We start from the raw sequence: 23,725 nt of genomic DNA on the forward strand, positions 1-23,725 counted from the left end.
TTTTGCTTTCATTCCAGCTTGTCATAAACCCAGTGCTATATACACAGGCCTGCCTTTCCCTCCTCCATCCTGGTATGCATGATCATTTACTTTGTGTTATTAGCCAGCTTCCTGTGGAGCTCAGTTTGAGAACAGGGGGTTCTGTGTTTCTCTAGTTGCCATACAAACATCTTATTGAAGTAGATCACCTTGCATTCTCGATATTAAGCATGTCTTTGTGAATTTTTAGTTCATTTTTCTTTTCTTCGTTAAATTGTACTCTGTCACTGATTTAAAGAATTTGGTAGATGCTTTAGGAAGGGTCAGCTGATAAGGTGGTCACAGTGTGACATGTACTTTTCTTACCCATTATGATGAAACACTTGTGATGACTTTTTTTTGGGATGTGGGTAATATTTTCAAAATTAAGGTAAATAGGCCATCAGGCTGAGTTGAACATTCTCTTAGGGAAATACATTCATTCTCAAATTATTCTTTTGTAGCCTTCTCATTGCTTTAGCAATTCCTACTCTGTTATTGGTAGAGCCAGAAATGGACGCTACATCGCAGATTCTCCAAAGATGCTAAATTTTTTTTTCTCTAAAATGACCATGTTTATAGCATGTTGGTTTTCTTTTCTTTCTTTCTTTATCGATATGGAGTTTCGCTGTTTTTGCGCAGGCTGTGGGGCAATGGTACGATCTCAGCTCACTGCAACTTCTGCCTCCCAGGCTTAAGCAATTCTCCTGCCTCAGCCTCCCAAGTCGCTGGGAATACAGGCGCCCGGTACCACGCCTGGCTAATTTTTGTATTTTTAGTACAGATGGGGTTTCACCATGTTGGCCAGGATGGCCTCAATCTCTTGACCTTATGTTGATTTTCTACAACCAGATGGTAAAAGACATCCTAAAATCACAGATTTAAAGTCATGGTAACATATAGGTAGTCTAATACATTCAGAGTCTACAGAGACCTGGTATGTATCTGAAAAACCAAATAGCTGAATCTCTAAAATTTTATTTTTGTGTCTGAAATACCTTAACTCTGAAGTTAATGAATTGATGTTGAATTTCAGATTCTGACAGGAAACTTTTCACATTTCTGACAGGAAATAAATAGAGGTATATATGAAGGGTTGGTATGAACCCAGGGTTACAGTTTCAGTCTAAACTGATACTACAGATTTAACATTGAAACAAAGCAGGGCTATGGAGTAGTAACAGTCTAGCAAAAAGTAAAGATTAGAAGTCACTTGCTGGCTCTTGAGGCAGTCTTCTGACTCTGGAACTACTTGAGATGAAAATTTTGAAGAATTTTTAACTAAATTTTTTTTTTTTTTTTTTTGTGAAATGGAATGTTCCTCTGTTGTCCAGGCAGGAGTGCAATGGCGAGATCTCAGCTCACCGAAACCTCTGCCTCCGGGGTTCAAGTGATTCTCCTGCCTTAGCCTCCTGAGTAGTTGGGACTATAGGCATGTGCTACCACACCCAGCTAATTTTTGTATTTTTAGTAGAGACAGGGTTTCACCATGTTGGCCAGGATGGTCTCAATCTCTTGACCTTGTGAGTCGCCCACCTCGGCCTCCCAAAGTGCTAGGATTATAGGCATGAGCCACCATGCCCAGCTAACTTAATTTTTTAAATATGTAATTATGGCTAGCTGCAGTGGCTCACGCCTGTAATCCCAATACTTTGGGAGGCTGAGGCGGGCGGATCACCTGAGGTCAGGGGTTTGAGACCAGCCTTGCTAACATAGTGAAACCCTGTCTCTACTAAAAATACAAAATTAGCCAGGTGTGGTGGCACATACCTGTAGTCCCAGCTACTCAGGAGGCTAAGGGCAGGAGAATTGCTTGAACCAGGGTGGTGGAGGTTGCAGGGAGCCTAGATCGGGCCACTGCACTCCAGCGTGGGCGACAATCAAGATTCTCTCAAAAAAAAAAAAAAAATTACATACAGTGAAATACATAGATGTTAAGGGTTTTTGTTTTTTAAAGCATATGTATCACAAAATGGAAGACAGAACGACAGCAAAAACATTTGGAAGTTGGAATGCAGATTGATTTAAGCAATCTGTGTTGGGATTACAGGCGTGAGCCACCACACTTGGCTGATACAACTTTTTCATAGTGAAGCTTCAGTTAACCTGTACAGTGGTTGCGCTGCAAACTTTCACCCAAATATTGGGCTACTTAAGGGGTTGCTTAGGCTTGGGGCTGTCCTGGAGTTGGAGAATGTCTAACAAGAATGTAAAGCTCACTTCTATTTCCTATATGTGTGTGCATTTTATCTTTGAAGAAATGTTGATATTTGATCAATGTAAACATAATAGCATGGCTGTGAATACAGGGACAGAAATGTAAAGGAAACCCATGTGAAAGTTGCTTTTAATTACTGGACTGTTTTATTTGAGAATCTTCAAAGGCAGTATCTTTCGTCTTTGCTCCAGGGTCAGATTCCATAAAGAAGAAGGGGTCTCCTGCTTGGAGAGTACAAAGCAGGCTTCCAGCTGTCTAGTTGCTAAACTGAGAGAAAAGCTAGAGGTCTTAGCATTCATTATTTAAACACTCATTCATGTTCATTTAACTCAAATGTTTTCAGAAAGATGACCTCATTCTCAGCTGGACCAGTTGAAAAGCTTTCCAGTCCAGGAATCTACTATCCAATATGGTAGCCACTAGCTAATGTAGCAGCTTAAATCTAAATAATTAAAATTGAAGGTTTAGGTCCTCAGTTGCACTAGACACATTTCAAGTGCTTGGTGGCCACCTTTGCCAAGAGCCTACCATATTGGGCAGAGTAAATATAGAATATTTCTATCATTGCAGAAATTTTATTGGGCTGTGTCATTCTAGTTTAGAGAGGAAGGCTCCAGGTTTCTGTAAGGGACGATATTTAAATCATTTGACCAATCCTTTTGTTTTTAGTATCATGTTCACATACCTCTGTAGAACAATTCCTAACCTGTTCTGAGGTATTGTTCTTTAGATTGCTTTCCTTAAGTCTCCCTCTGTTGCCTAGGCTGGAGTGCAGTGGCATGAAATCGGCTCCCTGCAACCACTTGGCTCACTGCAACTTCTGCCTCCTAGGTGTAAGCAGTTCTCCTGCCTCAGCCTCCTGAGTAGCTGGGATTACAGGCACCCACCACCATGCCTGGCTGATTTTTGTATTTTAATAGAGACGGGGTTTCACCACGTTGGCCAGGCTGGTCTCAAACTCCTGACCTCAGGAGATCCACCTACCTTGGCCTCCCAAAGTGCTGGGATTACAGGCATGAGCCACCTTCCCCAGCTGAGATTTAACTTCTTTGGATCATTCAGTCAATCTACATTCTAACTTCCAGATGTTTTTGTTGTTCAGTCTTCCATTTTGTGTACGTATGCTTTAAAAAACAAAAGTCCCTCAGGTTTATGTATTTCACTGTAGGTAAATTATATCTTTAAAAAATTAAGTTAAAAAATTCCTTTTTTTTTTCTTTTTGAAACAGAGTCTAGCTCTGTTGCCCAGGCTGGAGTGCAGTGGCATGATCTCAGCTCACTGCAACCTCTGCCTCCCGGGTTCAAGTGATCTTCCTACCTTAGCCCCCCCAGTAGCTGGGATTACAGGAATATACCACCATGCCTGGTTAATTTTTGTATTAGTAGTAGTAGTAGTAGTAGTAGTAGTAGTAGTAAGATTGGAGTTTCACCATCTTGGCCAGGCTGGTCTCGAACTCCTGATCTCAGGTGATCCACCTGCCTTGGCCTCCCAAAGTGTTGGGATTACAGGCGTGGGCCATCACACCTAGCCACGTTAAAAAATTTTTTTCTTTCTTTTTTTTTTAAGAAACGGGGTCTTGCTCTGTTGCCCAGGCTGGAATGCAGTGGCTGTTCACAGTCGCAATCCCACTACTGAGCACAGGAGTTTTGACCTGCTCCATTTCCGACCTGGGCGAGTTCACCCCTCCTTAGGCAACCTGGTGGTCGCCTGCTCCCGGGAGGTCACCATATTGATGCGGAACTTAGTGTGGACACCCGATGGGCATAGTGCACTACAGCCCAGAACTCCTGGGCTCAAGCGATCCTCCCACCTCAGCCTCCTGAGTAGCTGGGACTACAGGCACGCGCCACTGCGCCTGGCAAAAAATTCTTAAGATGTTGATCAAATGATGCAAAGTCTCAGACTGGAGGAGTAAGTTTTAGTGATCTATCCCATTGCATGGTAACCACAATTAAGAATGAAGTTCTGAAGAACGAAGGCTGGATGCGGTGGCACACGTCTGTAATCCCAGCACTTTGGAAAGCTGAAGCAAGCAGACCACCTGAGATCAGGAGCTGGAGACCAGCCTGACTAACATGATGAAACTGCTTATCTACTAAAAATACAAGACTAGCTAGGCATGGTGGTGCATGTCTGTAATCCCAGCTACTTAAGTGGCTGAGGCAGGAGCATTGCTTAAACCCCGAAGGTGGAGGTTACAGTGAACTGAGATCGTGCCATTGCACTCCAGCCTGGACAACAAGAGTAAGACTCCATCTTAAAAAAAAAAAAGTGTGTATTTTGAAATTGTTAAAAGAATAGATTTTTGGTGTTCTCATGACAAAAAATAAAGTTGGTGAGGTGATGAATATCTTAATTATCTTGATTGAATCTTTCTACAATGTATACATAGATCAAAACATGAGATTGTATTCCATAAATATGCACAATTATTTGCCAAATAAAAATACCTGAATTACAGCCTGGCCAACATTGGTGAAACCCCTCTCTACTAAAAATACAAAAACTAGCTGGGGTGGTGGCACACACTTATACCCCCAGCTACTTAGGAGGCTGAGGCAGGAGAATGCTTGAACCCGGGAGGCCGAGGTTGTAGTGAGCCAAGATTGTGCCACTGCACTTCAGCCTGGGTGACATAGTGAGACTCCATCTTAAAAAAAAAAAAAATCATAAATTAATTTTAATTAATTATTTAGGATTGGGTCTTGCTATGTCACCCAGGTTGGTTTGTATCTTGGCCTCAAAGGATCCTTCTGCCTCAGTTTCTTGAGTAGCTGGGATTATAGATGTATGCCATGGTTCCTGGCTGGTTTTTTCTTTTAAAAAATTTTAATGGCTTACACCTGTAATCTTAGGTAGTCAAGGCAGGAGAATCGCTTGAGCCTAGGAGTTTGGGGCTGCAGTGAGCCATGGCTGACAGAATGAGACCCTGTCTCTTAAGAAAAATTAAAAAATAAAATGAAAAATTTTTTTATTCTTAATGAAGTTTTAGCAGGGAATGATGGTAAAATGTGTCTAACAATCTGCAGTCTTTATCCACAAGTAAAGTACTTCATCAGCATTTAAACGTGTGTAAGAATCTCCATTAAAAAAAAATGTTTCAGCTTTATCCAGGCTTCTTGAACAGTTTTATGTATTGCCATCTTTATTCTACCTTGGTTTTTGTCCTTTCTATTGTACTAAAATTTCTCCTGCAGATGTCAGAATTCAGTGAACACTTTTAATCGTTATCTTTCTTGGCTTCTCAACAACCTTTGACCATTTCCCTCATTTTAGAAACTTGTTCAAACTTTGCTGATACCACCTTTACCTGATTTTCCACCTTATCTCACTGGTCCTTTTTCATTTTCCTTTGCTTAGTCTTCTTTCTTTATCTCACTCTTAAATCCTGGAGTTCCTTGGGATATTGCCCTAAGGTACATTCTCTTCTACCTTTTACAAATTCTTTCTAGGTGATCTTATCATTTTCTATAGCTTTGGTTACTCTAAACTGAAAACTGGAATTCCCATAGTGTCCTCTTTTCAGAATTCTTGAACTGTATATCCCACAGGATATATCCACTCAGATTTCTGATTCAACATGTGAAATAGATAGATCTTAAATTCCACACATGAAAGACTAAAGGCATGGTCAGTATAACTTTCCCCTGGCTCCATCTGTGTTCCATATCAGTGATACCACTATTTACTTAGTAGCTCATACTTTTACCCCCTACAGATAGGCTTTTGACAAATTACAAGTCCTGTAATTTCTGTGTCCTGAAGATTGATTCACTTTGCTACGTCCTCCCAGTTTTCCTCTTAATCCAAGAGGCTGTCACATTGTACCTGCATTTATTTACCTGTAACGGACTCCTAATGGGTCTCTTCTGCTGTGGCCTTCTAGCGATTTTGCACATTTTGGGTAGAATGATTTTTTTCAAGAATGAGAATCAGATGTTTGTCTTTTAGTGGCTTCACACCTACCTTATGTTAAGTATCAGCATCATAAATTTAGCTCTTCTGCTCTTTATTTACCCCTTCAGTGCCTCCTTTCAGTGTTAACTGAAGTTCTTTCTGTTCTTTGGAATACTGAATTCCTTCTCTTGCCTAGTAACTCTTGCTCATCATTTGTCTAACCTGAAAAATAATTTATTCAGAGAAAAAATAATTTATTCAGAGAGGTGTTTCCTGACCCTTTTGTCAGACATTTCCATTCCTTGAATTTGACCTTTTTTTTGGAGACAAAACCTTGCTCTGTCACCCAAGCTAGAGTGCAGTGGTGTGATCATAGTTCGGTGAGACTTTAACCTCCCGTACCCAAGTGATCCTTCACCTCACCTGAGTAGATGGGAACGCAGGCATGTGCCACCACTTTTGGCTAAAATTTTTTTTTTTTTTTTTTTGAGACAGCATCTCCCTATGTTGCCCAGGAAGGTGATCTTGAACTCCCAGGCTAAAGCGATACTCCACCTTGGCCTCCCAAAGTGCTGGTATTACAGGCATAAGCCACCATGCCCGGCTGATATTGGCAGTATACCATTATAAGAGTTTATTTGAATTACATTGTTTATTTCATATTAAGAAGTCTGTTTATATATGAGTGATTTTTCCACTCTAAACTAGAGGTTTTTAAACTTTCTGTTTACAGCCTCCTTAATATATTTTTTACGCGTCCTTAAGCCTAACAGTTTAATTTATTAAATAATTATGTTCAAACAGCTTGAAAGTATTTAAGTTCTAGTAACCTAATTGACATCTAAGAAATATGCAAATTAAAAGACAAAATCAGGTGGATGTGGTGGCTCATGTCTGTTATCTCAGCTCTTCGGGAGGCCAAGGTGGGTGGATCGCTTGAGTCCAGGAGTTTAAGACCAATCTAGGCAACATAGTGAGACCTTATTTCTACAAATTTTTTTTTAAAAATTGCCAGGCGTAGTGGTGTATGTCTGTAGTCCCAGCTACTCGGGAGGCTGAGGGAGGACTGCTGGAGCCTGGGAGAGGCTATGGTGAGCACCGATTGCAACACTGTAATCCAGCCTTGGTGAACAGAATTAGACACTGTCTCAAAAAAATAAGAGAAAAAAATTATATTTTTGTTTTATTCTTAACTACAGTTGTTTGCTGAATATACTTGTTGGGGATGACAAAACCCAAACCCTGGAATCATATTGAACACTGCCACCCACACTACCTTTTACTGTTTTAATTAAACTCCTTTGGGGGCTGGACATGGAGGCTTATGACTACAGTCCCAGTATGTTGGGAGGTTCAGGTGGGAAGATCATTTGAGGCCAGGAGTTCAAGACCAGTCTTGACAACATAGTGAGACCCCATCTCGCTACCTTATTTTATTTTTTTAATTTAAAATTTTTATTTATTTATTTAGAGACAGTCTCACTGTGTCACCCAGGCTGGAATGCAATGGCATGATCTTGGCTCACTGCAATCTCCACCACCCGGGTTCAAGTTATTCTCCTGCCTCAGGCTCCTGAGAAGCTGGCCATTACAAGCGCCCACCAACACACCCAGCTAAGTTTTGTGTTTTTAGTACAGATGGGGTTTTACCATGTTGGCCATGCTGATCTGGAGCTCCTGACCTCAGGTGATCTGCCCTCCTCAACCTTCAGAAATGCTGGGATTACAGGTGTGAGCGCCCACACTTGGCCACCATCTCGTTATTTTAAAAAATAAATAACATTTGCTTACACCTTTGCTTCTCCACTCATTTTTTTTTTTTTTGCTCTGAATTGATATTTGCATACTTACTTTTTTAAAAATCACAGCAACCAACAGATACTCAGCTTTGCAAAGATTATGATATCATTAAAAGGAATATAGCATGATCTATTTTGAACCTGAACTGTCTTGAACTAGTAATTTACTGAGTGATTGACAAATACGGAATATCACTTTTTCCCTGTAATTTAGAATTTCCTGTGGTGCCCTTGCGAGATCTCTACAGAATCCAAGGTTGCCTTGGGCACAGTTTGGGAACTGTGATCCTAAACTGTTAAAAGGTTAGTGTATATGCTTTTAGACGTTTTTCTCCAAAGAGTCAAGCATATGCATGTAGTTTTCCTTTTAACAAAAACGGGCTGGTACATATTGCACAGCAACTTGATTTTTTTCATTCAACTAGTGTGTCATAGTAAAGGTAGTGGATTGAACATATACATTTAATTTTATGCCAGCCTGAAAATTTCATTAAAACAATAGAAGACTTCAAACAAACAAACAAAAACCTCGCCCAGGCACGGTGGCTCATGTCTGTAATCCCAGCACTTTGGGAGGCTGAGGCGGGTGGATCATGAGGTCAGGAGTTCAAGACCAGCCTGACCAATATGGTGAAACCCTGTCTCTACTAAAAATAGAAAAATTAGCCAGGTGTGGTGGCAGGTGCCTGTAGTCCCAGCTACCCAGGAGGCCGAGGCAGGGGAATTGCTTGAACCTGGGAGACAGAGGTTGCAGCGAGCCAAGATTGCACCACTGAACTCCAACGTGGGCAGCAGAGCGAGATTCTGTCTCAAAAACAAAAAAAAAAAAACAAAAAAAACAAAACTCTCAAGATAACAGCAGGAACGATGAGCATAACAACAGTATTGTGAAAGCTGGAAAGCAGAAAAGACTAATGATAACTAATTCACCAACTTTAAAAAGTTGTATCATAAACCAACAGTGGAGAGAGCCTTCAAGTAGTCATGTTACCAAACCCTATAAAAATCTCAGCGTTAGCTGTGTTGTATATTGGAGGTGAAGGTGAAACAGAAAACATGAGTTGTTTGAAAGTCTGTTTCAGAAAAGTATTTCCACATCTGACCTCCCTTTCTTCTCCCCGTAGACATAAACGGTAACTAGAGACTTACTATCTGGAGTAGAAAAGAATTGTTATCTGGACAAAGGGATACCATGCGTAGTTAAGGGTGAGGTACTGTACCTTATAAAGGAGCCTAGTGGGAATTTGTATACTGAAGGCAGAAACCTCTAGCCTTTTTTCCTGACTTAGTTCTCAGAATCTTGTCCCTTTCTACTATTTCCCATTCACCAAAAGCAGCCTCTTTCAAGTGTAAGCTATTATTTTGGTATAAACAACATGTCTTTAAATTACCTTTTTATTTTTCGAGACAGAGTCTCGCTCTGTTACCCAGGCTGGAGTGTAATGGCACAATCTCAGCTCACTGCAACCTCCGCCTCCCGGGTTTAAGCAATTCTCCTGCCTCAGCCTCCTGAGTAGCTGAGATTACAGGTGTGTGCCACCATGCCCAGCTAATTTTTGTATTTTTAGTAGAGACAGGGTTTCACCATGTTGGTCAGGCTGGTCTTGAACTCCTGACCTTGTGATCCACCTGCCTCAGCCTCCCAAAGTGCAGGGCTTGCAGGCATGAGCCACTGCGCCTGGCCACCTTTTTATTTCTGTTTATTTTATTTTGAGACAGAGGCTTCTTGTTGCCCAGGCTGGAATGCAGTGACACAGTCTCTGCTCACTGCAACCTCTGCCTCCTGGGTTCAAGTGATTGTCCTGCCTAGTCTCCCAGGTAGCTGGGATTGCAGGTGCCTGCCATCACACCTGGCTAATTTTTGTATTTTTAGTAGAGACAAGGTTTCACCATGTTGGCCAGGTTGGTCTTGAACTCCTGACCTCAAATGATCCTCCCACCATTGCCTGGATCCTGTGTCTTCTTCACTTACTCCCTTATTTGCTAGAGTATCTCTGCATCCTTCTCAGAGTACCTGTGACTCTCTGAGAAGGATGCATGGGAGTTAAATATTTTGATAACTTACATCTCTGAAAACCTTTTTCTGTTAGTTTTTATGTTAGTTTCAGTCTGTAATTTTGTGGTACTTTCTAGGAGATTGCCTCAAAATTTTAAATGTTTAAAATTTTTGGCCCAGTGCGGTGGCTCACACCTCCTGAGTAGCCGGGACTACAGGTGCGCACCACCACGCTAGGCTAATTTTTGTATTTTTGGTAGAGACAGGGTTTCAACCATGTTGGCGAGGATGGTCTCCATCTCTTGACCTTGTGATCTGCCCGCCTTGGCCTCCCAAAGTGCTGGGATTACAGGCGTGGGCCACTGCACCCGGCCATTTTTTTTTTAACGTTTAACTTTGAAATAACTTCAGATTTACCAAAGAAAAAAAAAATCGCAGAATATTACAAAGTTTTCCTATATGCTTCACCTAGCTTTGCTCCAGTTTTTTTTTTTTTTTTTTTTTTTCCCCTTGTAGACACATTGTTGCTGTGTTGCCCAGCCTGGAGTGCAGTGGCATGATCTTGGCTCACTGCAACCTATGCCTCCTAGGTTCAAGTGATTCTCCTGCCTCAGTCTCCTGAGTAGCTGAAATTACAGGTTTGTGCCTCCACGGCCATCTAATTTTTGTATTTTTGGTAGACATGGGGTTTCACCATGTTGGCCAGGCTGGTCTTGAACTCCTGACCTCAGTTGATCCACTCACCTCGGCCTCCCAGAGTGCTGGGATTATAGGCATGAGCCACCACACCTGGCCTTGTTTTAGTTTTTTAAGGAGACAGAGTCTTGCTATGTTGCCCAGGCTGATCTTGAACTCTTGGGCTCAAGCAATCCTGCCTCCACCTCCCAAGTAGGTGGGTCTACGGGTGTGCACCACTGAACCTGGCCTCTCTAATGTTATAGAACTATAGCACTTTATCAAGGCTAGGAAATTAACATTAAGAGAATACTATTAACTGATCTACACACCTTATTCAAAGTTTGTCAATTGTCACGTGACTTTTCTTTTTCTGAACTAAGACTGAATCCAGGATTACACCTTGCTTAATTGTTTTCTCCTTAATCTCAATCTTTTATTCTAGGACAGTCTGTCTCTATCTTTCAGGACTTTGATTGACCTGATTGAAGAGTATTAGCCAGTTATATATCAGCCAGATACAGAATATCTCCCCAAATTTGGGTTTGTCTGTTGTTTCCTCCTGATGATGATGATAATTATTTTTTTTTTTTTAGAAAATCTCTCTCTGTCGCTCAGGCTAGGGTGAAGTCCCGCCATCTCGGCTCACTGCAGCCTCTGCTTCCCAGAGAATTGCTTCAAGCAATTCTCGTGCCTCAGCCTCACTTGTAGCTGGAATTGCAGGTGTGCACCATCGTGCCTGGCTAATTTTTGTATTTTTAGTAGAGACAATGTTTTGCCATGTTGGCCAGGCTGCTCTCAAACTCTTGACCTCAGGTGATCCACCTGCCTTGGCCTCCCAAAGTGCTGGGATTACAGGCATGAGGCACCGAGCCAGTCTGATGATGTTAATCTTGATCATCTGATTAAGATGCTGTTTGCCATGTTTTTCCATTGAAAGTTAATCTTGGCCTGGTGCAGTGGCTCACCCCTGTAATCCCAATACTTTGGGAGGCCGAGGTAGGTGGATCATTTGAAGCCAGGAGTTTGAGACTGGCTTGGCCAATATGGTGAAACCCCATCTCTACTACAAATACAAAAATTAGTCTGATGTGATGGCATTCACCTATAATCCCAGCTACTTGGGTGGCTGAGGCAGGAGAATTGCTTGAACCTGGGAGGTAGAGGCTGCAGTGAGAAAAGATTGTGCCACTGCATTCCAGCTTGAGCAATAGAGTGAGACTGTCTCAAAAAAAGAAAGTTATTCTTTTTAAGTATTTTGTGGGAGATATTTTGAGACTGTGTGTATATCTTGTTTCTCATATTTTCAGTCTCTAGTTTTAGCATCCATTGATGAGTCTTCCTGAGTCAGTTATTTCTGAGAGAGGTTGCAAATTATAACTTTCTATTCCTTTTTTCATTTTTCTCTTTTTTTTTTTTTTTTTTTGAGACAGAGTCCCTCTGTGACCTAGGCTGAAGTGCAGTAGTGTGGTATCAGCTCACTGCAACCTCTGTCTCCCTGGATTCAAGCAGTTCTCCTGCCTCAGCCTCCCAAGTAGCTGGGACTACAGGTGCATGCCACCACACCCGGCTAATTTTTGTATTTGTAGTAGAGATGGCATTTCGCCATGATGGCCAGGCTGGTCTTGAACTACTGACCTTGAGTGATCTGCCAGCCTCGGCCTCCCAAAGTGCTGGGATTACAGGGGTGAGTCACCCCACCCAGCCTAATTTTTCAATTTTTTTCTTGTTATTAAGATTTTATTAGTTATTAATTTTAAATTAAGTGTTAAATATTTATAAGATATTTATTAAGTATTCATTAATGTCACACATTAAATATTAAGTATTTAATATTTAAAAAATTTAAATATTTAAACAATAGAATTAAAAGTTACACATACTTTGGTAACTTTTCTGTCATTCTTTCTATATTAATTTGAGATTCTGTGTAAGGAATAGCTGTCCCTTCTGCCTGTTTATTTAGTTTTTTACATCCCTGTAAACAAGGATATTTACTTTATTCTTGGTGCCTCAACTCCCTGGGCTTAAGCCATTCTTCTACCTCAGCTCCCCAAGTAGCAGGGATTACAGGTGTGTGCCACTACAGCTCACTGATTTTTTCGAATTTTAGTAGAGGTGTCTCACTATGTTGCCCAGGCTGGTCTTGAACTCCTGAGCTCAAGCATTCCTCCAACTTTGGCCTTTCAAAGTGGTGCGATTACAGGTGTGAGCCACCATGCCCAGTCTTGGGTCTGTTATTTATTACTCTTATTTGTAATGATAATGATATAATGTTAGTATTTGGTTGCTCAAAGTGTTTCTTGGCCATTATAAGTGAGGCCTTTCAGGTTGTTTTCTGTGTCCTTTTGTTTTTTGTTTGTTTGTTTGTTTGTTTTATTTTTTGAGATGGAGTGCCCTTCTGTCACCCAGGCTGGAGTGCAGTGGTGCAATCTCAGCTCACTGCAACCTCCACCTCCTGGGTTCAAGCAGTTCTCCTGTCTCTCCTGAGTAGCTGGGATTACAGTTCTGTGCCACCACGCCTGGCTAATTTTTGTATTTTTAGTAGAGGTGGGGTTTCACCATGTTGACCAGGCTGGTCTTGGAACCCCTGAATCAAGTGATCCACTCGCCTCAGCCTCCCAAAGTGCTGGGATTACAGGAGTGAGCCACCACACCCTGCCTCTTGTGTCCTTTTGACTTTTTTTTTTTTTTTTTTAAGCACTTCTATATCTGTATGTATGTTAAATACTATTGAATTCATACTGATAACTCTGATTTCAGTCTAGCACCATGAGTTCATTCTCACTTTGTCTTCTGTTATTTGTAATTGCTTTCTCCAGCAGGAAGAAACCTAGCTCTGTCTACAGTGTATTTACTCATTTGCTCAATTTTAGAATACTAGTTTCAGAATTAACTCATACTTCTGTGAAAAACAGATTTGCTAACCAGTGTACCGTACTTGCATATAGTCCTTTTGTCTTTACAGCCAAAATATTGTTCTCCTGCGTTTGCTGCTTCTCTACTCCTTTCAGTGTAGTTATGGTATTCATTTGAAATTCAGTTATTGTTTGTGTTTCATTTTGGATTCCTCTGCATTCTGGTTGGTTTTCATTATTTGTATACTTATAAAATGTGAAACATTATCATGATCTGAAAAGTTGGAACTTTACAAAAAGGCATATTCAGAGAAGTGCTACTTATCTCATTTACTCGACCCTTTCCCAATACTTCTATTCTTCTCACCTTATTCCCACCTATCATGAAGTGGCATATTATCGATGTTCATTTGAACTTTGCTTTTTTCACTTAATGATATATCCTAAAAATCACTCTATGTTAGTTCATAGAACTCATTCTAATTCTTTTATGGCTTTATTCATTGTGTGCATGATCCATAATCTATTCAGCCACTCTCTGTGGACATTTAGGTTGTTTTCTCTTCTTCTTTTTTCTTTTCTTTTTTTTTTTGAGACCAGATATCACTCTGTTGCCCAGGCTAGGGTGGCAGTGGTGCGATCTCGGCTCACTGCAGCCACAAATTCCTGGGCTCAGGTGATCCTTTAACCTCAGCCTCCCGAATAGCTGGGACCACAGGGACACGCTACCACACCTGGCTAATTTTTATATTTTTTATAGAGATGGGGTTTCATCATGTTGCCCAGATTGGTCTCAAACTCCTGGGCTCAAGCAGTTCACCCACCTCAGCCTCCCAGAGTGCAGGATTATAGGCTGAGCCACAATGTCCTGACAGTTGTTTTTCAATATTTTGCTATTATAAACAATGTTGCAATGAATAGCCTTGTACATGTGTATATTTGTATTATTGTAGGCATGTCTTCAGGGTAAATTCCTTAAAGTGGGGTTGGTAGATTAAAAGGTAAATACTTCTGTAGTTATTAAATGTTACCAGATACCCTCCAAAAAGATTGGATCAATTTGTATTCCTCACAACAAAGTGCAGAAAGGCCCCCTCTTCCCCATCAAGAGAATGTTATAATTTTTGCCAATTGTCTTATAAATGAAGTTGGACATCTTTCTTAAGCTTAAGGAACATTTAAAAAGCTTTATTTATAAATTGTCTCCTCACATCTTTTTCCTACTTTCTATTACACTTTTTTTCAACTATCTCTCAATTTAAGAGTTCCATATGTTAGGAGCATTAGTGTCTTATAATACGTGTTGCAAATTTATTTTTCTAGTTTATTGGTTGTCTTTTTATTTTGGTCATTTATTATTTTTTTTTAACTTCCAAGCTTTCTATTGAGTTTTTAATTTCTGCTATTATTTTTAATTTTTAAGACTCCTTTCTTATTTTTGGCAGTTCCTTTTAAACAAAAGTAACATCCTGTTCTTTTTTCCAGTGGATATATTTGCTTTTGCTTCTTTGAAGATAGTGTTGGTTTTCTTTTCTTCCGTCGTCGTCGTCTTTTTTTTGAGACAGAGTCTTGCTCTATTGCCCACGCCGGAGTGCAGTGAGCAGAGTTCCAGCTCACTGGAACCTCCACCTCCCAGGTTCAAGTGATTCTCTTGTCTCAGTCTCCTGAGTAGCTGGGATTACAGACGTGTTATCACACCCAGCTAATTTTTTTTTTTTTGGCAACAGTTTTGCTCTTCTTGCTCAGGCTGGAGTGCAATGGTGCGATCTCAGCTCACCACAACCTCTACCTACTGAGTTCAAGCGATTCTCCTGCCTCAGCCTCCTGAGTAGCAGGGATTACAGGAATGTGCCATCACGCCCAGCTAATTTTGTATTTTTAGTAGAAATGAGGTTTCTCCATGTTGGTCAGGCTGATCTTGAACTTCCGACTTCAGGTGATCTGCCCACCTCAGCCTCCCAAAGTGCTGGGATTACAGGCATGAGCCACCTTGCCCAGCCATTTTTTTTGTATTTTTAGTAGAGTCAGGTTTTCATCCTGTTGACCCCGATGGTCTCAAACTCCTGACCTCAAGCGATCCATCTGCCTTGGCCTCCCAAAGTGCTGGGATTACAGGCATGAGCCACTGCACTCACCCCCACCTTTTTTAATTGTGGTAAAATATATGTAACATTAAATTTACTGTGTTAGCCTTTTTTATGTGCACAGTTCATTGGCATTAAGTACATTGGCATTGTTGTGCAACCATCACCACCATTCATCTCCAGAACCTTCTCATCTTCCCAAAATGAAATTCTGTACCCATTAAGCACTAACTCCCTTTCTTCCCCTTCCTTGTTAGTTTATAAAAGTTGACTAACCTATTTTTTTTTTTTTTTTTTGCTTTTATCTGTTTGTTTTGGTCTGCTTTTTATCCCTAGAGGTCTGGTGATTTTTGGTCATCCTTTATTTTTTATTTTATTTTTTTTTGAGACTGAATCTCACTCTGTTGCCCGGGCTAGAGTGCAGTGGTGTGATCTCAGCTCATCACAACCTTTGCCTCCCAGGATCAAGCCATTCCTGTGCCTCAGCCTCCCAAGTAGCTGGGATTACAGGCGTGCACCACCATGCCCAGCTAATTTTTGTATTTTTAGTAGAGATGGGGTTTTCCCTTGTTGGCCAGGCTGGTCTCGAACTCCTGACCTCAACTGATCTGCCGACCTTGGCCTCCCAAAGTATTGGGATTATATGCATGAACCACCATGCCTGTCTAGTTTTTAAGAATGACCACTAAGAAACTGCTTGGAAACTCTTAACACGTGGTGGGACATGTCAACTTTGGGCTATGTTGAGCCATTTTGTGGGGGAATATCTGTATCTTTATGGGGGTGTGTGTGTGTGTGTGTGTGTGTGTGTGTGTGTGGACTAGTTATATTCTCCAGAGAAGAATTTTCCAGTCTGTTTGTATGGATAAGACAGACTGCTAGCATTCTGGGAGATGAGTGACAAAGAGTGCTTGGGGCCTCATGTCAGTATATAATTCCATCTTCAAACTGTACCTGGAGTTTCTCTGTCTGCAGACTTTCCATTTTACTCTTTTTGAACGATAAACTTCCAATCTTGGGTAGGGGAGGGTCACTTACCTGCCATGGTAGAGTTAAGTAGGGATCTGGAGTCAAATTGCTTCTTAAACTTTAGGCTACCCTATAGCCTAAAGTTTAGGCCTGTTTTGTTGAGATATCCGCAAATATCAACAAATATCAATTAATTGTTCAGGCTTGTTTTGTTGAGATATCCCCAAATATCACTATCTGTGGTCTTTTCTCTTTGAATGATCTATTTCCTCCAGGGACTGGTTGTCTTCTTGGAGGTATAGAGCTTCTTGCCAGTCTTATGGAAGCTGAGTGGGGAAGGGCTTGTATTTATCTTCCTAGTGTGCTCCTGTGTCAGCTGTACATGATATACCTGACTATCCTGGGTCATCTTCCCCAGAAAGTGAAATTTTCATTACCTGCCTGGGTAGGAGATGGTATCTAGAAGTTTCACTGCTTCTTATTCAGACTTTGAGCCAGCCCTTCCTTTTCAGTACCATGCATACTCCGGACTTTCATAGGTATATATTGCCTCCACTTCTGAGCTTTTCTGCTTTCTGAGGTCCTATAGTTTCTTCTTCTTCTTCTTCTTCTTTTTTTTTTTTTTTTGACAGAGTTTGACTCTTGTCTCCCAGGCTGGAATGCAGTGGTGCAATCTTGGCTGACTGCAACCTCTGCCTCCCAGGTTCAAGCAATTCTGCCTCAGCCTCCCGAGTAGCTGAGATTACAGGCACCTGTCATCACGCTTGGCTAATTTGTTTTTTATTTTTAGTAGAGACAGGGTTTCACCAAGTTGACCAGGCTGGTTTCGAACTCCTGACCTCAGGTGATCCACCTGCCTCAGCCTATCCAATTGCTGGGATAACAGGCAACAGCCACCACACCCAACCCTGTGTTCTCATTTGTAAAATGAAGGAGGGGGAAGGGAGAGGAGACCAAATACTACTTAAGACTGATTCCATATTGACTTATTTATAATTTGCTTATAGCAGAATAATTTGTTTCGTACAGCAAATTTTTAAAAGAAAGAGAAGGTACTTTTTCTCTGTATAGTCATGCGCCAGTAGATATTCAATAAATACATGTGGTGTCAACATCTCAAGAGGGAGGCAAGCATCCTCTGTTACCAGTCAAAGACTCTCTGAGTAGCCATGCAAGGACAGGACTCTATCAAATGCTCTTACCCAGTGATGGTTCTGGATCTCAAGTGAATATAAGAAAAAAGAACCAACACAAGCATACACACATGTACTGCAGGAACATACTCTAGAGACAGCAGATGGAAATGAATGACAGTCAAAACCAAACAGTGATTTCCCTTCAATATTTAATGAGATCTAATATTAGTGAAGGCTCTTTAGTCTAGAAAGAAAGGCACTAGTCACTGCAGGTGGAGTGGAAGAAACAATAGCCTATAAATCGGAAGCCAGTATTCTAATTTCAGCTTGCTAACAATTTATTAAGAAAAGCTGCATTATTCTTCTGTATATAAGTTTTCTCTGGGGAAAAGAATGGAGGGATGAACACATGTTTACCTCAGTTCCTTCTCCAAATTGCACTGAGGTTACAGAAATCAGATTTTTTTTTTTTTTTGAGGTGGAGTTTTGTTCTTGTTGCTCAGGGTGGAATGCAGTGGTGCGATCTCGGCTCAATGCAACCTCCGCCTCCTGGATTCAAGCAATTGTCCTGCCTCAGCCTCCCCAGTAGCTGGGATTACAGGTGTGAGGATTACAGGGCTCAAGCAGTCCTCCCATATCGGCTACCCAGAGTGCTGGGATTATAGATGTGAGCCACTGCGCCTGGCCGGAAATGATTCTTTAAGTATATTTCTCAGAGGCAGATGTACAATAAATGGCTTCTTTTTAGAGTACTCATGTCCTCCCTCCTCTCCAGTTTTCATTGTGATGAAAACCTTGGTCAGGTAAGATTTCATTGTGTCTAATAGTCTAAATTGAAGTATATGTACTCATTTTTTTTTTTTTTTTTTTTTTTTAATTTTATTTCTTTATTTTTTTCTTTTTTTTTTTTTTTTTTTTTTTTTTCAATTTTCTACCTTAATTACTGTGAATATCTCTTCATGACCTTATTTTTAGATAGAAATATAACCTCCTTCTCTTCTTTACAGATGCATCCAGATCTCATTATGCATCAGAAAAATGAAAAAACAGAGGAAAATTCTATGGAGGAAAGGAATCCACTTAGCCTTTTCTGAGAAATGGAATACTGGGTTTGGAGGCTTTAAGAAGTTTTATTTCCACCAACACTTGTGCATTCTGAAAGCTAAGCTGGGAAGGCCAATTACTTGGAATAGACACTTGAGACATTTCCAGTGTAGAAAGAAAGCCCTTCAAATCCAGAAAACGTGGATCAAGGATGAACCCCTTTGTGCTAAGACCAAGTTCAGTGTGGCTACTCAAAATGTTAGTACTTTGTCCTCTAAAGTGAAAAGAAAGGACACTAAACACTTCATTTCCTCTTCAAGAACTCTCCTGAGACTCCAAGCAGAGAAGTTGCTGTCATCAGCAAAGAATTCTGACCATAAATACTGCAGAGAGAAAAATCTCTTGAAGGCAGTTGCTGACTTTCCATCAAATAGTGCTTTAGGTCAGGCCAATGGTCACAGACCTAGGACAGAACCACAGGCTTCTGACCTTCCCATGAAGTTCAATGGGGAGAGCCAAAGTCCAGGTGAGAGTGGCACGATTGTGGTCACTTTGAGCAACCATAAGAGAAAGTGCTTTTGTTATGGCTGCTGCCAAGGGCCGGAGCGCCACAGGAATGGGGGACCCTTGATTCCAAAAAAGTTCCAACTTAACCAACATAGAAGAATAAAATTATCTCCTCTTATGATGTATGAAAAATTATCCATGATTAGATTTCGGTACAGGATTCTCAGATCCCAGCACTTCAGAACCAAAAGTAAAGTTTGCAAGCTAAGAAAAGCCCAGCGAAGCTGGGTGCAGAAGGTCACTGGGGACCACCAAGAGACTCTTAGGGAGAACATTGAGGGTGGCAGTTGCAGCCCATTTCCTTCCCCAGAACCTAAAGACCCTTCTTGTCGGCATCAACCGTACTTTCCAGATATGGACAGCAATGCTGTGGTGAAGGGGACAAACTCTCATGTGCCTGATGGCCACACTAAAGGAAGCCCTTTCTTGGGCAAGGAGCTTAGTTTAGACGAAGCATTCCCTGACCAACAGAATGGCAGTGCCACACACGCCTGGGACCAGTCACCCTGTTCTTCTCCTAAGTGGGAGTGTACAGAGCTGATTCATGACATCCCCTTACCAGAACATCATTCTAGTACCATGTTAATTTCAGAAACCAAGAGAGATATTATGACTCTGGGTCAGGAAAATCGGACAAGTTCTGTCAGTGATGACAGAGTAAAACTGTCAGTGTCTGGAACAGATACACCTGTGAGTAGTGTAGATGGGCCTGTGTCCCAAAAGGCTGTTCAAAAGGAGAACTCATACCAGATGGAGGAGGATGGATCTCTCAAGCAGAACATTCTTAGTTCTGAGTTGCTGGACCACCCTTACTGTAAAAGTCCACTGGAGGCTCCCCTGATGTGCAGTGGACTCAAACTAGAAAATCAAGTAGGAGGTGGGAAGAATAATCAAAAAGCCTCTCCGGTGGATGATGAACAGCTGTCAGTCTGTCTTTCTGGTATGCACTTTTCCTTTATTCTCTGCCAAACTCCAAGCTCACACCTGCTGTCCATTATCCTTGCTTACAATAAGAGTTCTATTTTTTTCTCCCACACGTGGATTTTTCTTTAAAGCAGATAGTCTTCTTGAAGCCTTTTATATTGCTGCATTATGTAGATGTTCCATAATTTAATCTTTAATCCTCATAGACACTTGCATTGATTCCATTTTTTTCATAAGCTAATAGTGTGACGAAATTATTTCTTTTTTTTTTTTGAAAAAGAGTCTCACCCTGTCACCCAGGCTGAAGTTTAGTGGTGGGATCTCAGCTCACTGCAACCTCCGCCTCCTGGTTCAAGGATTCTCCTGCCTCAGCCTCCTGTGTAGCTGGGACTACAGGTGCATGCCACCACACGGCCGATTTTTATAATTTTAGTAAAGATGTGGTTTCATCATGTTGGTCAGGCTGGTCTTGAACTCCTGACCTCAGGTGATCCACCTGTCTCAGCCTCCCAAAGTGCTAGGATTACAGGTGTGAGCCACCATGCGTGGCTACTTTTTTTTGAAATATAGGAGACGCTCCTATGTACTAGGCACTGTGCTGTTTCCCAGGGACATAGCAATGAACGAAGTACATGACCTTCAGTGTCATTCTAGTCATAAAATTGTTACATTAATTGCTAATTATAAATGTCATAAGAATGGTCCCTCAAAAAAGGTAAAAGCTTTCAGTACCCCAAAGTCATTTGGTATTTTTGCTTAATAGAAAATTTCAGTTCTTATATAGCGAAACTTTTTTTTTTTTTTGGAGACGGAGTCTTGCACTGTCGCCCAGGCTGGAGTGCCATGGTGGGATCTGGGCTCACTGCAACCTCCACTTCCCGGGTTCAAGAAATTCTTCCTCAACCTCCCGAGTAGCTGGCACCACAGGCAGACACCACCACACCCAACTAATATTTTGTATTTTAGTAGAGACAGGGTTTCACTGTGTTGCCCAGGCTGGTCTTAAACTCCTGAGCTCAGGCAGTCCTCCCACTTTGGCCTCCCACAGTGTTAGCATTACAGGCGTGAGCCACCATGCCCTGTCTAAAACTTATCTATCTTTAAATTTGTGGTTCTAGTTCTTAGTCATGCTTTTTAAAAAGCCTTCTCTTGTGAAAACTGTCCCATAAAGTAGGTATAAACATTTTTTTGGAAGACAATATGATAGTATAAATTACGGCATAATCAGGCAACAGTTTGCTATGCAGCTGTTTAAGAATATAGATCTAGTCTGGGCATGGTGGCTTATGCCTGTAATCCCAGCACTTTGGGAGGCCAAGGTGGGTGGATCATGAGGTCAGGAGTTCAAGACCTGCCTGGCCAACATGGTGAAACCCCATCTTTACTAAAACTACAAAAATTAGCCAGATGCAGTGGTATGTACCTGGAATCCCAGCTGTTTGGGAGGCTGAGGCAGGAGAATGACTTGAACCCAGGCGGCAAAGGTTGTAGTGAGCCAAGGTCGTGCCACTGCACTCCAGCCTGGGCAACAGAGTGAGACTCTGTCTCAAAAAAAAAAAAGAATATAGATCTATATTTTGATACTGAAAGATGTCTGTGTAAAGTGAAAACAGGCTGAGCGTGGTGGCTCACGCCTATAATCCCAGCACTTTGGGAGGCCAAGACGGGTGGATCACCTGAGGTCAGGAGTTCAAGACCAGGCTGGTCAACATGGTGAAATCCCATCTCTACTGAAAATACAAAAATTAGCCAGGCTTGGTGGTGCGCGCCTGTAATCTCAACTACTTGGGAGGCTGAAGCAGGGAGAATCACTTGAACCTGGGAGGTGGAGGTTGCAGTGAGCCTAGATTGCACTACTGTACTCCAGCCTAGGTGACAGAGCAAGACTCCATCTCAAAAAAAAAAAAAAGAAAGAAAACAGCAAGTTGTAAAATGGTATGAAACCATTTTTTCTTAAAAGGTACATATATGAATATGTGTATATATGTGTGCATATGCATTTGTATAGGACATATCAGGACAGATACATGAAATTATTACAAATAGCTTTTGGGCGCTAGTTAGGTGGGTTATTTCTTGGTAGTTTAAACAGTTCTAAGCACTTTATTTTTCCAGCTACTACGTATAAGAAATTCTTTCTCACAAAAAGGCACAAAGTACAGAGTCTTAGCAAATTAAAAAAAAAAATTTTTTTTCGTCTATCCTCTTCTGTTCTAGAATAAAGACAGATTTTCCTACTGAGGTTAGCAGGTCCATGATAAGTAAACCTAAAAAAAATTAGCATTTACCCACAAATGCCAATTAACCCTTATAGATGTAACAGTTCCAAATACAATTGATAAGTTGAATATGCACATAGTAAAACAGGTAGCATGACCTGAGGAAGTAGGAATTCTTACAGAATTCACATTTAGTGATAATATAATTCATTATTTTAATAGACTAAAGGAAAAAAAATAATGTTAGCAAGTGCTGAAAAGCCTGTTAGTAAAATTGTTTCTTGTTATGTTTAAATCTCTTAGAAAACTAGTAATAAAGGAGGCTTCCTTCACTTACAAAAGAATATCAATCAGAAACCAATAGCAGTTCTAGGTTTAAGACAACGAGCGTATGGAATCTCTTCTTCCTCCTACCAAATCCATAGAAATTATGAAAAATATATTAAAAACACATGTGTCTTCATACAAACAAGGAAGAGAGAGTTTTGGTAGATTAGAAACTCAGAATTGGCTCCCACTGGGCAGAAAGTAGAGGGAAGGTCCAGAGGGGCAGAAGGAAGATTAGTGCAGGGAAGTGGTGTGACACTGAGTGCCCATATTTCTGGAGATGGTGGGAGTGGAGAGGAACGGGGACACCCATGGTAAAGACTAAGTAGTTGGGGAATTTCTCTCTGCCTGTGCCACATATCAACAAAGAACAAATCTGTTGTCAAGCCAAAATTCTTAGAACAAGAGACAGGATACTCTTCCACACACGTCCACCTTGTAACACTTGGCAAGAGTGAGGAACATCCATTTTCAGAACAGCTGCTGGGGTTCTTAAGGTCCTTATTCCTACTGAAAATACTTCAAGGCAGAGCGGCAGCTACTGCCCATCATAACTCTTTGCCCTCCGTTCTCAGCAAGTTACCTAAGTAGAGATGAGCTCACAGTCTATCAATATCATCTGAGAAAAGCCAATACAATGAAATAGACAAATTCAACAAATAACAGAACTAAACCTCAATAATGGTTAATGGAGCAGTGAGTACAGTAGATGCTCTTTTAACTGACTTCTACAACATTAGCCACTATTGAGTTCTATGATGTGCTGAATGCTGGCTTGTCTTTAATATGACTGCACATTGTACTCCTTTCAGTTGATTTATATGTTTAAGAGTCAATTATACTTACAGGTAATTGACTTATTGCAGTTTCATTATTTTATTCAGTATTACATAAACTGATGAAATATGAAGAAAACTGCCTTGAAAACCAGTGGAATGCTTTGTAATGACAGTAGTGAGTTGCTGCAAAAATTAATACTGAGTTACAGTTAGG

The 23,725-nt window shown here is 41.0% G+C and overlaps 1 protein-coding gene across 3 annotated transcripts in view; it reads left to right on the top strand.

The window, feature by feature from the left end:
• Positions 1 to 23,725, top strand: part of SENP5 (SUMO specific peptidase 5) — a 65,385-nt gene that overhangs the window by 1,819 nt on the left and 39,841 nt on the right. For all 3 annotated transcript variants that reach the window (XM_032298147.1, XM_032298146.1, XM_032298145.1), the window contains exon 2: positions 18,659 to 20,202. In XM_032298147.1, coding sequence (XP_032154038.1) covers positions 18,690 to 20,202 — 1,513 coding nt within the window. In that variant the 5' untranslated portion in view covers positions 18,659 to 18,689. The remainder of the gene's footprint in view (positions 1 to 18,658; positions 20,203 to 23,725) is intronic.

This window comes from Sapajus apella, unplaced genomic scaffold, assembly GCF_009761245.1.
Source record: "Sapajus apella isolate SASKATOON/1434 unplaced genomic scaffold, GSC_monkey_1.0 scaffold38, whole genome shotgun sequence".
Classification (NCBI taxonomy): domain Eukaryota; kingdom Metazoa; phylum Chordata; class Mammalia; order Primates; family Cebidae; genus Sapajus; species Sapajus apella.